The sequence below is a fragment of the Aquila chrysaetos genome, chromosome 26, assembly GCF_900496995.4.
Source record: "Aquila chrysaetos chrysaetos chromosome 26, bAquChr1.4, whole genome shotgun sequence".
Classification (NCBI taxonomy): domain Eukaryota; kingdom Metazoa; phylum Chordata; class Aves; order Accipitriformes; family Accipitridae; genus Aquila; species Aquila chrysaetos.
Window position 1 is genome coordinate 14,823,899 of NC_044029.1, and position 14,341 is coordinate 14,838,239.

The following is a 14,341-nucleotide window of genomic DNA, read 5'->3' on the forward strand; positions in this document are numbered from 1 at the left end:
CTGCGAGCCCCAAAGACCTCTACACCTTCTAGCACTGCTTAGGTGACAGCAAAGAGAGTTTCTGGTCTCTTTACGGTCAACAAAAAGAGCCCCGCAGCATTCTGCAAACAATTTTGCATCTGACTACAACACACAAGTTCTTACTTTGGGTACATTCTCAATGTATTTTTTTCATGGAAACTGTACAAAAAATACTGGCTTAGGGATAATGAGCATTTCAGGCACGACGCGCAGCGAAGCGACAGGATTATACATCTTTGTACCGCAGAGATGTCACGTCCGTGACGGAGCGGTGCGGTCAGTCGTGAATCCCGACACACACGCAGCCGACGCGTTATCGGAGGTCACAGGCATGTGCAAAGCCGTCTTACCCAACACGACTACCTGCAGGCTTCCCCGGATTACCTGGGCTGTCAATTAGATTAATCAAGCCCACGAAGGTTCTCATGCACTTAAGTATTTGTGGCACGAGGTACTAAGGCAGAGAAGTGGGTGGGGTTTTGGTTTTATTTTCATTTTTAAACACCCAGGTGGAGTGTCCTTACCTCCTTCCTCCATGACTCCCTGGTACCCTCGATTTTCCACAAGCAGGGTGGTTTAACTGTTAAAATAACGGCTGCAAGTGTTTTCTGCAATACTAGGGATATTCAAGTGGGTGTAAGCCATTTTAACACTGGAAATCCAGCATAGTACATTTCCAGAGAAACTGGAGCCAACTACTCAATAAAGATTCATAAACACTATGCAATAAGGAGCAATACACACGACAGTGCGTCAAACAGGCCAGAAATAGGAATACTTCTCCTTGTTTCTAAGAACACCGGGTTTACTACTCAGAACTTACCTTGCACGTTGTTGTACAACACTGTAATTACAGAGGGAAAAAACCCACCTCAAATAAATATATTTTTAAAATTGCATTCTACTCTCTCCCCTTATTCATAGTGTTAGTGGAACGTAAAAACATATTAAATAAGCCTCAGACCTTAATTGTCAGTGTTAAAAATCTCCAGGTCAATTTAGTTGCCAGTTTGCCACGTGTGTAAATATGTAAATGAGGGCTGAGGTTTTCTTCCTTTTAGAAAAAGAGGCAGTTTGGGTTTTTTTCAATTTTTTTAATTAACGTGGTATCAGCTAAGAAGTGTGTCCAATTTTACACCTTGTTTTCTGTTTAAACCTGCTTCTCCTGCTTCAGCCTAGAGTGTAACGTGAAATTAAGCCACAGATTTTAAAGGCTCCATATATGCTGCTTTAATCGACAAACAAGAGCCAGACTGTTCTTCCCCTTGGAAGGAGCAAAGCACCAGTTCCCTGCTCACAGGTGAGAAGTTTGCTAAAATCAAGCATCTTGCATTTTTGAAGTATCGTGCAGTTGAATACAACTGTATCATCAAAGCAACTTCCTGGAAAACTTAGGTCCCCAATTTCAGCTTAATTGTTTTTAAAGTACCATAGGTATTTAGTAGTATAAGATACCATTTTTAATGTAACTTATCTTGCTCCCTTTAATCATGTCTGCTGTTCATTTCCATGAGATTGGCTATGCAGATGAAAAATGACGTTTAAAAAACCCAAGCCCATAGAATAAGAAATAATCACATTTGATTTGAAGATGTAAACATCATTTCAGGAATCCTTAAAAAAAATAAACACAAAGATCACAGTGGACCTCTGACAGTAAAAAAATGTAACATTAATTGTGGAGTGAGAAAGATGCTTTTGAAAATAATTCTTTTTAAAATTTATGTTTGAATAGTCAAATATATGTTTGTATCTGCTCTGATTTCAGAAAAAGAAAAAGCTACCATCTTTTTCAGCTGTGTTAGCCATCATCTGGATTATAACCATCCTCTTCTTTCAAGTTGAGAAAGCAGTTTGCTTTAATAATAAAAGAATTATAATCAATAGGCTTATATTTTTATGTCTACCACCTTAAAACAGGTATAAAAAAAGTGTAGAAATTAAAATTGCTATACACCTGATACAGAACCACACCAATGCCACTAATGGTCCAATTTCCAAGCATAATTCAATACATACCAACAAGCTGGTTTTGCACTACACAGAAAAACAGGTCGAAACCCAAAAATAAAACCCCACAATTCACTGACATGCATTTCACTCTTTTCTTGCTTTGGTAGTTTCAGGTATTTTGAAATGGTTTCCATCACCAGAGGCAACTCAATGCAAAGTGGCAGTCACATCAAGATGAAGAAAACTATCCAAACGGTTCAGGTTTTTCTTCTTCCACCCTAGAGAACAGTTGTAATTTTCAGAACCAGTGTATACTCACGTTTCTTTGCAGCTGGAAGTGCAAGTAGTAGTGATCATCAAATGAAATGTATTTCTGTTTTAAGTGGGAAAATACCAACCTGGAACTAAGCTATGATCAGTTCTAAACCAAGGTTCTTCCAAGTGTTCCTTCTGTGATGAATTCTTGAAGCATCTTTCTGTCATTCGAAATGTTACCCACCCGCCTTCCTAAAAATGATTTGCTATTTGCTATTACAGAGAGGGGATCTGAAACCAAGGTTAACCAAACTTTTTGGCTGTGGAAAAGAATATAAAACTCTCTTATAAATTTACTTGTCAGCAGCAAAAAGACTCTTCAAGTGTCTTAACCACTGTACAGCTCGATACTTTTAATACTTCAACTTTTTTTTTTTCCATTTTTCATTGTTGAAGAAATAATTTCACAATCTCAAATCAAAGTCAACACTGCAGTGAGGAGAGCTTTTCTACTTTATTACAAAGAGAAGAAGCCTTTATGTGGTCAGAAAATACAAGATTGATCTTTTTTTTTTTCTCTTCCTATGAAACGCTGCTGTTCAAACAGCCAGAGTGAATTGTCTCAGTTCACTTCTTTAAGTCCCATCACATTCACTTGGGTATGGATGTCCTTGGCTGCTGAAAATCTGGCCCTTTAGTGCACAGGGCGACAAAGTAGTCCCCTGACCAGCAGTTCCAGAATGTCCCGTTTTCATATATTGCATCCATGCACACCTCCTAAAAATGAGGTACAGCAGGGCAAACATTTTCCAAAATAGATGTCATATATATAATATATACACATTCGTACATACATACCTTTATTCATGTGATGTCCAAAAATTTAAAAAAAATGTACACATTTATTACAAAATCGTAACAAAGACTGGACAGTGTTTTGCTCATTCTGGAAAGATGAAGCTCAGTAATACACAACTCTGGAAACTAACCAGAGACTGTGGCAATATCTTTCTTCTAAACAGTCAAATATTCTTGCATTAAGCTTGGCTTAAACTGCCTTTCAAAAACAGAAGGGGAAGTAAAATGAAGGAAGCAAACCTTGCTCATCTTTCCAAATGAAATACGAGAAGGATCTTCACATAAAAATGCACAAACATTTTTTATTACCAATAGTGCTACAATGAACAATGCAAATTTTGTTGTCTCATTTTTTGTCTTTTTTCTTTTTTTTTTGTTTTTACATTTTGGAAAACTAAGTGGTAAACTTTTGTCAGTGTACTCGCTTGTCTTTACAGACCCAAGCTTGTCTGCTGGCAAAAAATAGAACAAAAACAAAAATTCAGACCCTGCTCAAACTAAAGAAAAACAATTACAAATTTAGTTGTTGGGCAGCACATAATTAGTAAGGCAGGACCTCAAATGGTGACCCTTCGCATGAGCCAATTGCCAGATCCTCAAGGAATTAAAACCAGGATGCCTGAGCCACATCAGTTCTGCAGTTATGTTGAGTATTGTGCTGAGACAGCCATACCCCAAGAAAAGGGAAGTCTTTAGAAGGCTTGCTGAGCAGGGTTGTAGTTGAAGGTTGATGGCAGATGAGGCCTTTCTTCTAATTTGTCATATTCCAGATGGAACTCCTACAATTAAAAAAAAAAAAAAAAAAAAAGACAAAACCAAATAAAACAACATATCATTTACCTGTCGAGACCTGGTCTTTCTACCAGCCATACTTGAAAAGCACAAATACAGAAGAGATCAAGTCCTAACTTATCTTAAGGCAGAAACACAATTTCGCTATCTTGGGTTCTATACTTTAAGTAGAAAAACAGTCAATATCCTAAGCCATTATACCTGCAACATGTAGGCTCTCCTACTTTTTTTAATGCTACATTACTCTCAGAACCCTAGTTATGATCTCAAAACAATTTTATATACACACACACACAAAACACGAATACACAATCACAGCATGAGCTGAATCATGAATGAAAGCTTCTGTCTTTCAACATGTCAGACATACGTATTTTGGATGACCTGAAGTTTGGGGATATTTTAGGGCATACTACCAGACCCAACTGTAAGTTAGACTAGGTAGGTTTCTCCTTCGCGAACACTATCTAAGATGTTAGAGACAAAGTACTGAGATCTACTTAAGCCAGAATTTAACAAACTATTCCACCACATTTCATCCTCAGACTTAAGCTTCAGACTCACCCAACCCTCCTGCACATCCTGAGCTCCTTGCTCCTATTATCACACTTTGCCAATATCTTTCATGAGAAATTCTCTCAGTGTTTTATAGACAACCACACAGAATAAAAACCTCTGCCCATGTACTCGGATGCCACACACACTACTGGTTCATAAATAAGCAGCTTTACTGAATCACCAGCACAATCACCTGACTTCTGTTTAAGGGTGTCTGGTTTGCATAATTGTAAAACATTTCACTGATCCAGAAGGAATTCTTATTCTGACTACAGCAGCTACTACAAACCAGACTGTAAGCACCCTTGATGTCTATATGCATCGTGATTATTACAGTGAAAAAAGCAGCTTCCTTCCCTGTGACCTTCATTTGTGCACACAAACCTAATTAGTGCATTTTGACATGTGGTGCTTGTTTCTTCATTCATGCAAAAATGTACAAGGACTTACTTAAATCCTATATTTTTCAGATCCTTTCAGCAGTTATCTGTGTCTCATCCCCATTTTATCTTCATTTAAGAAACAGAGTAAGCGGAGATGTCAGAATTGTTCTTTAAGAGTACTTGGTAACTCTACAACAGCTACCTTGGACACGTACAGTAATTTATTTTGCCTAACTCGGTGGAGAACCTCAGAAGAACATCCTCTGTATCTGCAGAGCAAACTTACCCCGCTATTTTTACATACAGATGAAAACACTACGAGTAGTGAATAGATCTTTTAGAACACTCCCTGAAGTGATTAAATAATATAACATAAGCAGTTTTTACAGGTAGACAAACCAAACGAAAGACCAAGTCAATGCAAAACCAAAAATAAAATCTAGGAAATCCAACTCTCAGATCTCTCTTCTTTAAGGCAAAACAAGATCCACCTAGCATAGAAAGAACATTCAGCACGGTAAGGGGAAATGCAAAGTAGGGGAAAATGCTAAGCATTCAATAAGTCTGTATTCCCCAGAGAATACCGTCCCTAAACCTGGAAAATCCTAGCAAAACCTGTGTGAGGTTACAGCCAGCCGCACTGAAGTGCTGCACATCTGCTTCTTTTCTGGTTCCCCGCTCTCTACTCCAGCCAAGGGCTTTTTTAGTTGGTTGGTTGTTTTTTTATTTTTATTTTGGTGGTGGGTTTGTTTGTTTTCTTTGTTTGGGCTTTTTTAGGTTATACATATATATACACAAGTCAATTGCTTTTGGCATTCCTAATTAATGCTGCATGCCAGTTGGTGCACGCTCTCTTTTTGTGCAGATACATACACACGTGCCGATAGGGAAGAGATGCCTGCTCCCACCTTTTGTCAGAAGCAAGATCACGGTGTACAAAGCTACGTAGGTATTTTGGTGTCAAAGGCTGGTTTAGGTTGGGCGGATCTTCAGTAATTCTGAAGTAATTTCATAATAGAAAAAATACCACTCAAACTTCTCTCCCATTCATGGCTTCAAAGTTTCCATTTTGCACATAATCATGTAAGAGTCTGCAGATTACTATCAGTCTATGGTCAGCTTCAATCAGTTACCTGAACCTCCACACGCTCTGAAATGCCTTCAAAATTATGCATGGAAAATGGCTACTTAAACGAGCAAGACAGTATCAGTAGCCTAAAAAGGGCTTTCCAAACTTGAGGCGGTTGTGTGCCTGTATTGGCAGTAGTAGCTGCGAGCAAGGCGCGTGTCTGAAGGAAACGCTCAGTAGCTTGAGCAGTCCTTCGTGTGCCACAAATTGGAAGCCCCTCGTTTAGAAGAAGGCATGCGATTCCCTACCAAATTTTCTTTAGAAGTATGAGTTCATACTTCACGCTGTCATCGCTTTTTAAAATAAACAGGCTTAAAACAGCCTTTTTGATTTGCATCCCAGTGTCAGCAATGTTCAAGTCCAATATCCAGCAAAGAACACCTACAGTTATGTCTGACAATACCAAAAAAAAGAACTCATTGACCAAATATTTTTGAAAACTAAAAGGCAATTATTTATTACATATAGAAAAAGACTTGTATTACAGGTATACTTTATGTTTTGCTTTTGATTCCAGGGGCCACTGTGGTTTAGAATGTGAACAGTAGCACTGATATTTTTTAATATAAACAGATACAAATAAAATGTAGAAAAATGCCATTTATCCATTGACAAACATCTGTTAAATTGTTTTATTTTCCACATGGAAGTAATTATTAAAAATTAAATACCTTTTATTAACGAAGAATAATGAATACTAAATGTGTGTGGAAACTTACAGCACATGTGCAACACTAAATAAATTGTTCTATGCAAAGAAATCAATCACTTCTCATATCATCCTGAAAACTTGTTCTGAAGGTAAAGTTACATCAGCCTGCACATGTACAAACAGTAATAGGTAAGAATACTAAAGATAGAAGAGAATCGCTTAAGGTGATCCATAGCATTAATAGAGTAAAACAAAACAAAAAGTTAGCAGAATAGGAAGTGTCCTGAGGACAAAATATTCTGGACTCTGTAAGTCCACCAAAGGAGATGATAGAAATCCCATGGCTAGTTCAAAAATTCCAAATGGGAACAAAAAGCAGCATTTATACTGGCTTAAAGATGGATGCAAAGACCCAAATTTAAATTAGGGGCTGAATTAAAATGCCATGGCACATCTCTATTAGAAGAACAAATTCAACTTTGTAGCAATTATAAAAGTATTTCAATTAATATTGATCTTAAAAGGATAGGGAGTAATTTAATATAGGCAGGAACCCTTACAAGCAAATAAACATTTGGAAATTTAACCTTCTCTCCCATAGAGAATTCCATGTTTTCTAACTATTAAAAAAAAAAAAAAATCAAAGTAAAAGGGTTTTATAATTTTTTTCCTTAAACAGGATTACTTTTCAAAGGAGAAATTCCAGACACTTCACTTTGGACAATTTAAATCAGTATTTGAGTAAATGTGCAACTGTAGAAAGCATATTTGGTGTCACATCCACCTCTCTTCCTCTCTCATGTCTCCTCAAAAGCAGCAAACTATATAGCCAAATCCTCAGTGAAAAGTCAAAGAGGCTTTAACCATACTGTACTTTTCATATGCCCTAGGATGAAAAGCCATATACACAGACGTATCTGTAATCAGCGTTTTCCTGTATTTTGTTCTGCATTTAAGGTGAATTTGAAGTTTACTGTAATTAATATTTTTTCACTGTTTACTACCACGTATCAACATAGAATTAATTTGATTTTATCTCCTAACAAATTAGGAATTGTCTCATTCCTCAACTGTTCTGCTGCATTTCCTTTTTCTGTCTATTATCTATTAGGAATATAAAAATAGAGCCTACAGCTTAGTAAAAAAGATAAAATATATTTATTTGATGTTTTCTTGAAAGAAGTTATTCAGTCTACTATACCGGGCTTTGAGAAAAACCAATTTAGGACACTATCAAAAAATCTGTTAAACCACATCTGGTTTATGTTTTTACAGACTTAGTCTTAAGATTTAGTAATATTATCCAAAGTAAACAGTAATATTTCACTGTATCTATCGTAATGCAGTATCATTTAAAATAGGTACAATATACACAGAAGCTCATAATACATAATGCACCATGTCTGCAAAGCACAACGCATTAAAATATGTGCTGCCCTATATTTGAGCATATACACTAGAACAACAGACAAATTTATAAAGCACCTTGAAAAACAACTGAATTTGCACATATAAGAGACAGTAATTTACCAGAAATAATTCTTGTTTGACTGCTTCGAAAAAGGACCAATGAAACTGTTAAAGCAGCAATTACTATTGCGGCCTTCTAAGGAACAGATATTCCCAGCATTCACTACTAATGTAGCGGTTATAGCAAGAGACTGCAATTTATCAGAATGCTTTCTTTTTTTCCCCAGCTTCTTATATTTTTAATTTCCTGAAACATTAATTAATACTTCTGCATTTTTTACAAAAAATTACTTGGCCATACTTCTCTCTGCATTCAAAGCAACATGGAGTTATCAAATACTGCCACTCTTGTTACGGTAAGTCTATGTGAGTCTTCCTCCAAGGAAATGTCACCTCCAGAAATTAGTATCAGAGGTAACAACATTACCACACAATGCCAAGATCACACCTGACATACATGTAAGTTCTTATTTATTTATCATAAATAGAAATGTCACAGAATTATTTCTAGCAAGTGATTCCTTTTCCATGTAACAAAATAGCAATTTTCCCCCAAATCCTTCTCTAGCTTCCTTGCCTCAACTTGCCTGCTGTATTTTGCACCAAACTAAATTAAATAAAAATGTCAAAATAATATTCCAGTTCCAATTTTTACATCAAGAAATACACAAGCCTAAAGAAAAGATATTATATCTCTTCCTATGGACACTGGGGAAAATAAAAAAATCATGTTCCTTGTTAACTTACCGCTGCAGGTGCAAAACTTTAGAAAACACTATCCCTCTCCTTACTAGCTATCAATTGCTTCCTAATGTTGGGGGAATTATTTTCAGTATGCAAAGTAAAGAGAAGAGAATCTTTGTAGATCTTGGGCAAAACCATTCGGAGAACAGTAGTGATTCATATCTCTCTTTCACCGCAGTATCTCCAGGAATGCCTAATAGATGAAGCCAGCTCTACTCTTTAGAAGAGGAAGGATGTAGTGTGCTAATTAACTCACGCACTGGATGCTGCATTTCAGGACAGCACTCAGGACTCCAAATAGAGAAAACTGTCTTCAAAAGTAATGCTTAAGCATCAAGTAGCAGCTTCGTACATTTACTACAGGTAGAAAAAGAAGAGACACTAAAGAGGTTACTATCCTTGTACAATTGGCACCGCTTCCTCCTAGTAAAAGAAGTGTTGTGTTTCCACATAGGGTAAAAACTGAATTCCATTGATATATGAACCGACATGAGGCTCTTATTGCTCATAAATAAATGGAACATATTCAGTTGACTCCAAAGAAGAAATCTATCCTTTCAAAAGGTAATTACCTCCCCTCTGATGATCTCACATAATAATAAAATAGCTTTAAAACAGCGTCTTGGGAAACCTAAGAAAGTATACCAAGCAGCAAATAAATAATTCAAGTAGAAATTAAAACTTTCCTTTTGTTTGGGTTTTCTTTTGAAAGGAGTGATGCTTTTGCTCTAAAAGTTTTGGAATTACCTTGCACTTATGAAAAACCATACAAGTAGGGCTTGCCATTAAAACCTTCAGTTACAAAATCTTTGTTTTCTTATGGTCACAAGAAAGGCAGCAGAGGCAACGAGTCACGCATACAAACAGAATGAAGAGCCTCTTATATCCTTTGGGGCAACTAAAACGTTAATTTCTGAGGGCAGCTTGCACAGACTAAGCAAATTTACTGGGGGGAGGGGGGAAGAAAGAAAAAAGACTGTTATATCTAGTTATCTCTAGATGATGACAAACTTCAATACACTGGCTAGGAAGAAATGAAATGCACTTAACAGAGGGGACAACACTGAACTTTATTCCCTTTAATTTAGAGCTGCTGTTTAAAAACACAACAGACATGTAACTATTTAATGCAGTATTTCATAATCTCCAAGCATATAGATGTGACTCGCTCACAGAAATGAAATGCCTTTTCAGCAAACAATTCATAAGTTAGGCTCCACGTGAAAAGATTTCTGATTAAACCAAATACCTAAGCCTGTGGAACCACAAAACATAGTTCCAGCATGCTGGAATCACATCTGTTGAGTTCAAGGCTTCAAGATTAATCTGGTCTGATCTGTTAAGTGTTTTTTAGAGAAAAGCAGGAGTGAGGTACTGTATCTACAGAAGGTCTGTCATGGAAGTTTTACGTTTGCTCTTTCACCGATGAATCCAACATGTCGGTTAAAACTTGAAGGAAAAATCATGCCACATTTATAAAATCTCATATAACCAAACTTAAGTGGGGAATGAGATTCCTGACAAACTATTTAACTCAAACAGACTCTAGGCAGGTGTAATGGTTGTATGCATATTGAGAATATATCTTTTTTTCAGCTCCAGCTGAAGCTGAATGCATCACCTTGTAGGGCAGGCTATTTTCAAAAGAGCACACCTCTTGCCAGGTTAGTGAACATTAGCACTCGTGATTACTCAAATAGTGTTTTGGCACATATCTACATTAAAAAAAATCTTTGCTTTAGTGGGGAAGAGAAATCACAGAAATCACGATCCAGTCAGCAAAAGACATTGTATGATATGGTCTTAAAAGCTGGAAGCTGGAATTAGAAGTTGGATAGTCTTAAAAGTTGGAAGATAGTGAAAATTAATTATCTTTGGGGGAGGGTGGAAAAAATGAAGCACAATTCTATAAATTTCTTCAGCTAACAAGTCAAGGGTGAACATTACTGACAGTATTCATGGACAGAAAGGAACAAATAGATTATGAGAAGTGGGAAGGCAGAAGACTATAGCTTTCTGACTTTTTTACTGCCTCTTGGCCTAGAATACAGAAAACAAGCGTCATGAAAATATGCCTCCTCCCTAAAGTGATTTGTTTCGAAGTACTCTGATGTTCAAACAACAGACCATGGAAGTCCTGCAATATGCTCAAGGAGAGACAGTATCTGAAAAACAAAAAAAGCACTCCACCCACCCATCCCACCCCCATTTTTAATTCCAAAGTAAGATGTGGTAGCTCCCTATTTTATTTTCTAAAGCAAAATAATAAAATATTTGCAAGCACAATTTCTAAAATGCCAAATAATGCTTTCCATTCTGTAATTCTGTACTTGAAAAAAAGCTTTCAATTTTAACAAAACTCATAATGAAAGTTCTACATCCTTGTACCTCCCAAAGAAAACTGAAAACAGAGACACAGCTCCTCCTTTTCCACAAGGAAGCCAGTGTTTTAGGCAATCTTTATTCCCTCACACATCGGAAATTAAGCTAATGAACTTAAAACAATAGGAGGTTAAAAAGTTTGAGATTTTTGGGTAGGATGTTGGGTTTTACTTTTGTCCTTCTAAAAATACATGGTTGACAGACTTAAAAAATCTGCACAAGGGAAAAGAGATACCTTAGCTACTTTCCTCCAGTTAAGACAGTCAAAGAAGTAATATGTTCCCCTCTCGTACGTATTGGTTTTCATTGTTGGCTCCATGCCGGGTGCCCTGGTGATCCATACTCGTTCTTCTTTGTGGTATCTCCAATCCCGGTTAAATCTTTCAGTTTTAATAGGAAGGAAAAATAATTTTTAGTGTTAGTTATCTGAATTTGACTTCATAAAACTAAAATTTTAAGGGTTTCAATCAAAACAGTGCAATACATTCCAACCGAAACAAGATTTCTAAGACATCGTTACACCTACAACCTCATACCTCTTCCATACAATTATTACACCTCAAACTAATCACATTTGGAACTTTAAGAAGTCTGGTAGGTTCAAACAACAAACTCTTTTTATGATTATTTACTGTTTTTCATTTTGTTGAAGATAGATAAGTTAGACGTTTAATAACGACTGGCACCTGCCACTTCTTCACAGTGCTTCATAATAATGCAAAATTCATGAGACAGACTTTTGATTTCCACTGTATGAATGAAAAAAAAAGTACAAAATGGAACCAAGGTTGGAGGAGGTATTTAAAAAAAGGTTTCCAGCTTTAGATTGACTAAGCTTCTGTTTTCAGTGTCTAACTTGCTGGGTTTTTTTGTTTGTTTGTTTGTTTTTTTAACATCTACTACTTCATTACTGCAATAGATTAAATCATATAAGACTGACAAAATAGTTTGAACGTACAGCTCTACTGCTGCTAATAGCTGTAATACATCTCCTCCATTCATGTAATAGAGATAAAACAGGAGATCTTCTCCATATCGGCCAAGTTTTATTGCAGCCAGCTGCAAAAGATTGAAGAAAATGAGGATGAAAAATCACAATAGATAAATGTTTTAAGACATACTATCCCACTTATATAACACAAGGATACATCCAGAATGTGCTTCCATCCTAAGTGTGTTTGCAAATGATACTCTAATATAACGAGTAATAATTATTAAAACAATTTTTCATCACTTTTAGTTAACCTTTCTAACTTAAAGGATTCAACAGAAAAACAAACAGAAGTAATGAATCAGCAAGACAGAATTTTCTCCCTATACCTGCGTGTATCGTCTACTTACTTTAAAAAAAAAACAAAACAAAAAACATACAACATACACATGTATTTGCTCACTTCATACTCTATTAAGTAACATTACTAAAATGTCTTATAATCAATGATCCCCTCTTACAGAACTACAATAGTTGAAAGAAAATATAACTAAAAAAAAATCCCTATTCATGCAGATATGGAATGCAACAGATAAATGTGAGAATATCTTGAACCACAATTCTGAGCTTATCTCAAGAAGAAATATCTCAATTTAATATAGCATTTGATTACAGTATATGGACTATAAGAAACTTCTGCTTTGCATGAAGGGCAAACTCTTAAAAAGATAATGTGCTCTTTTGCTAACCATGCCCATTCTCAGTTTTGTCTTCCCTTTCTTTTTCTAAGGTGGAATGGGTGCATGATGTGTGGAATTAGCTGGTTAACGCACCACTGTTCCTAAAAAGATTGAGGACATCCATAAAATGCACTGATTTTGAATATTACCTATCTGAAAGGAAACTTGGACAATTACTGGTAATAAATTAACAAAACATATGCACACACACACGTACTCACCTTATCCCTAATGTGAATGTTAGTTAAGTATTCAGATGGAACATGGAAGTCTAAAAAAGAATCGGAATTGATGCAACTATTAAGACATGTAAATGAATATAATTTGCAAATATTAATATTGAATTAAATAGTTATTTCTCTCTTACCTATGTCTTGAGGTCGACAGGGTGATGATGCCCAGGGTGATGCAAATTTGGGATAAAGATTTCTGAGGAGAGAGAAAAGCAGAGATTTATCAAAATTAAAAACAAAACCCAAACCAACCAACTAAAAAAACCTCCCATAACCAACCTCGCAAACCTGAAAACCATACAACCAAAATCACTAGCTGGAGTGAGAAGGAAGGGAAAAAGGAAATATCCATCCCACTTTCCTAAAACAGATACAACTTATTCATTTTGGTTTTACTGTGCGGAGTAAGACTGCATTTAAAAACTGCCATGGAAATCAAGGTCAAGATTTACTTTTTAGTCTATCATTCCTTCAACTTAGAAGTGCCAGGGATCCCACCCCTTTTCAGGGATCCCACCCCTTTTCAGGGATCCAATTTCAGATGGTTCAATTTGTGCAGGAACAGCTGCCACAAGCCTGGTGGGTTCTGATTTATTAGCCTATGATTTAACAGGGGATGAGAAGCTTATACTGGCAGATTTTTTTTTTTTTTTTAAACTAACCAGTAAAGATTTTACTCTTCTTCTAAATTTTGGTGATGACAAATAAATTGAATCCCAGCACAACATGAACATAAGTTTATTATGATTTAGTATTTTTCTTTCATATAGTTTTTGCTAACATATATTATAGAAATGGAGCCATTAGTTTAATAAAGAGAAAATTATGAACCTTCCAACTCTACTACAATGCCTGATGTACTGAGGAATGAGTTTTCTAATTAACAGGTAAAGAAGTGAAAAAAAGGACTGAGTGAAATGTACTTCTGGCAGGTAGCTACAGCCTGCTTTTAATTATCCATGATAGCACACTATTATGGCAAGTTTTGTAAATGAAATTTGAGTATGGTACACCCTATCAACCCCTTGCTTCCTTCTTCTCAAAGGCCAAACAATTACTGTAAAAAAAAAAAAAAAATCAGAAACCTACCAAATTACCTGAACACAACCAACTCCCAGCTGAACTATATGGCCCAAAAACTACACTGATCAAGTGGTGTCAATCTTACTCCAGGCTAACTAATCTTACTGTTAGCAAAAACATGCTTTAGAGCCTGAAGGAAGATTTCAGTGGCAAAATC

General features: G+C 36.1%; 1 protein-coding gene across 7 annotated transcripts in view; it reads right to left on the reverse strand.

Annotated features, from left to right (window-relative positions):
- Nucleotides 1-2,724: 2,724 nt before the first annotated feature.
- CNOT2 (CCR4-NOT transcription complex subunit 2) overlaps nucleotides 2,725-14,341 on the reverse strand; it is a 94,734-nt gene continuing 83,117 nt past the window's right edge. For all 7 annotated transcript variants that reach the window (XM_030002904.2, XM_030002906.1, XM_030002907.2 and 4 more), the window contains 5 exons: nucleotides 13,236-13,297; nucleotides 13,090-13,139; nucleotides 12,156-12,256; nucleotides 11,433-11,577; nucleotides 2,725-3,866 (listed from right to left, as the gene is read on the reverse strand). In XM_030002904.2, coding sequence (XP_029858764.1) covers nucleotides 3,780-3,866; nucleotides 11,433-11,577; nucleotides 12,156-12,256; nucleotides 13,090-13,139; nucleotides 13,236-13,297 — 445 coding nt within the window. In that variant the 3' untranslated portion in view covers nucleotides 2,725-3,779. The remainder of the gene's footprint in view (nucleotides 3,867-11,432; nucleotides 11,578-12,155; nucleotides 12,257-13,089; nucleotides 13,140-13,235; nucleotides 13,298-14,341) is intronic.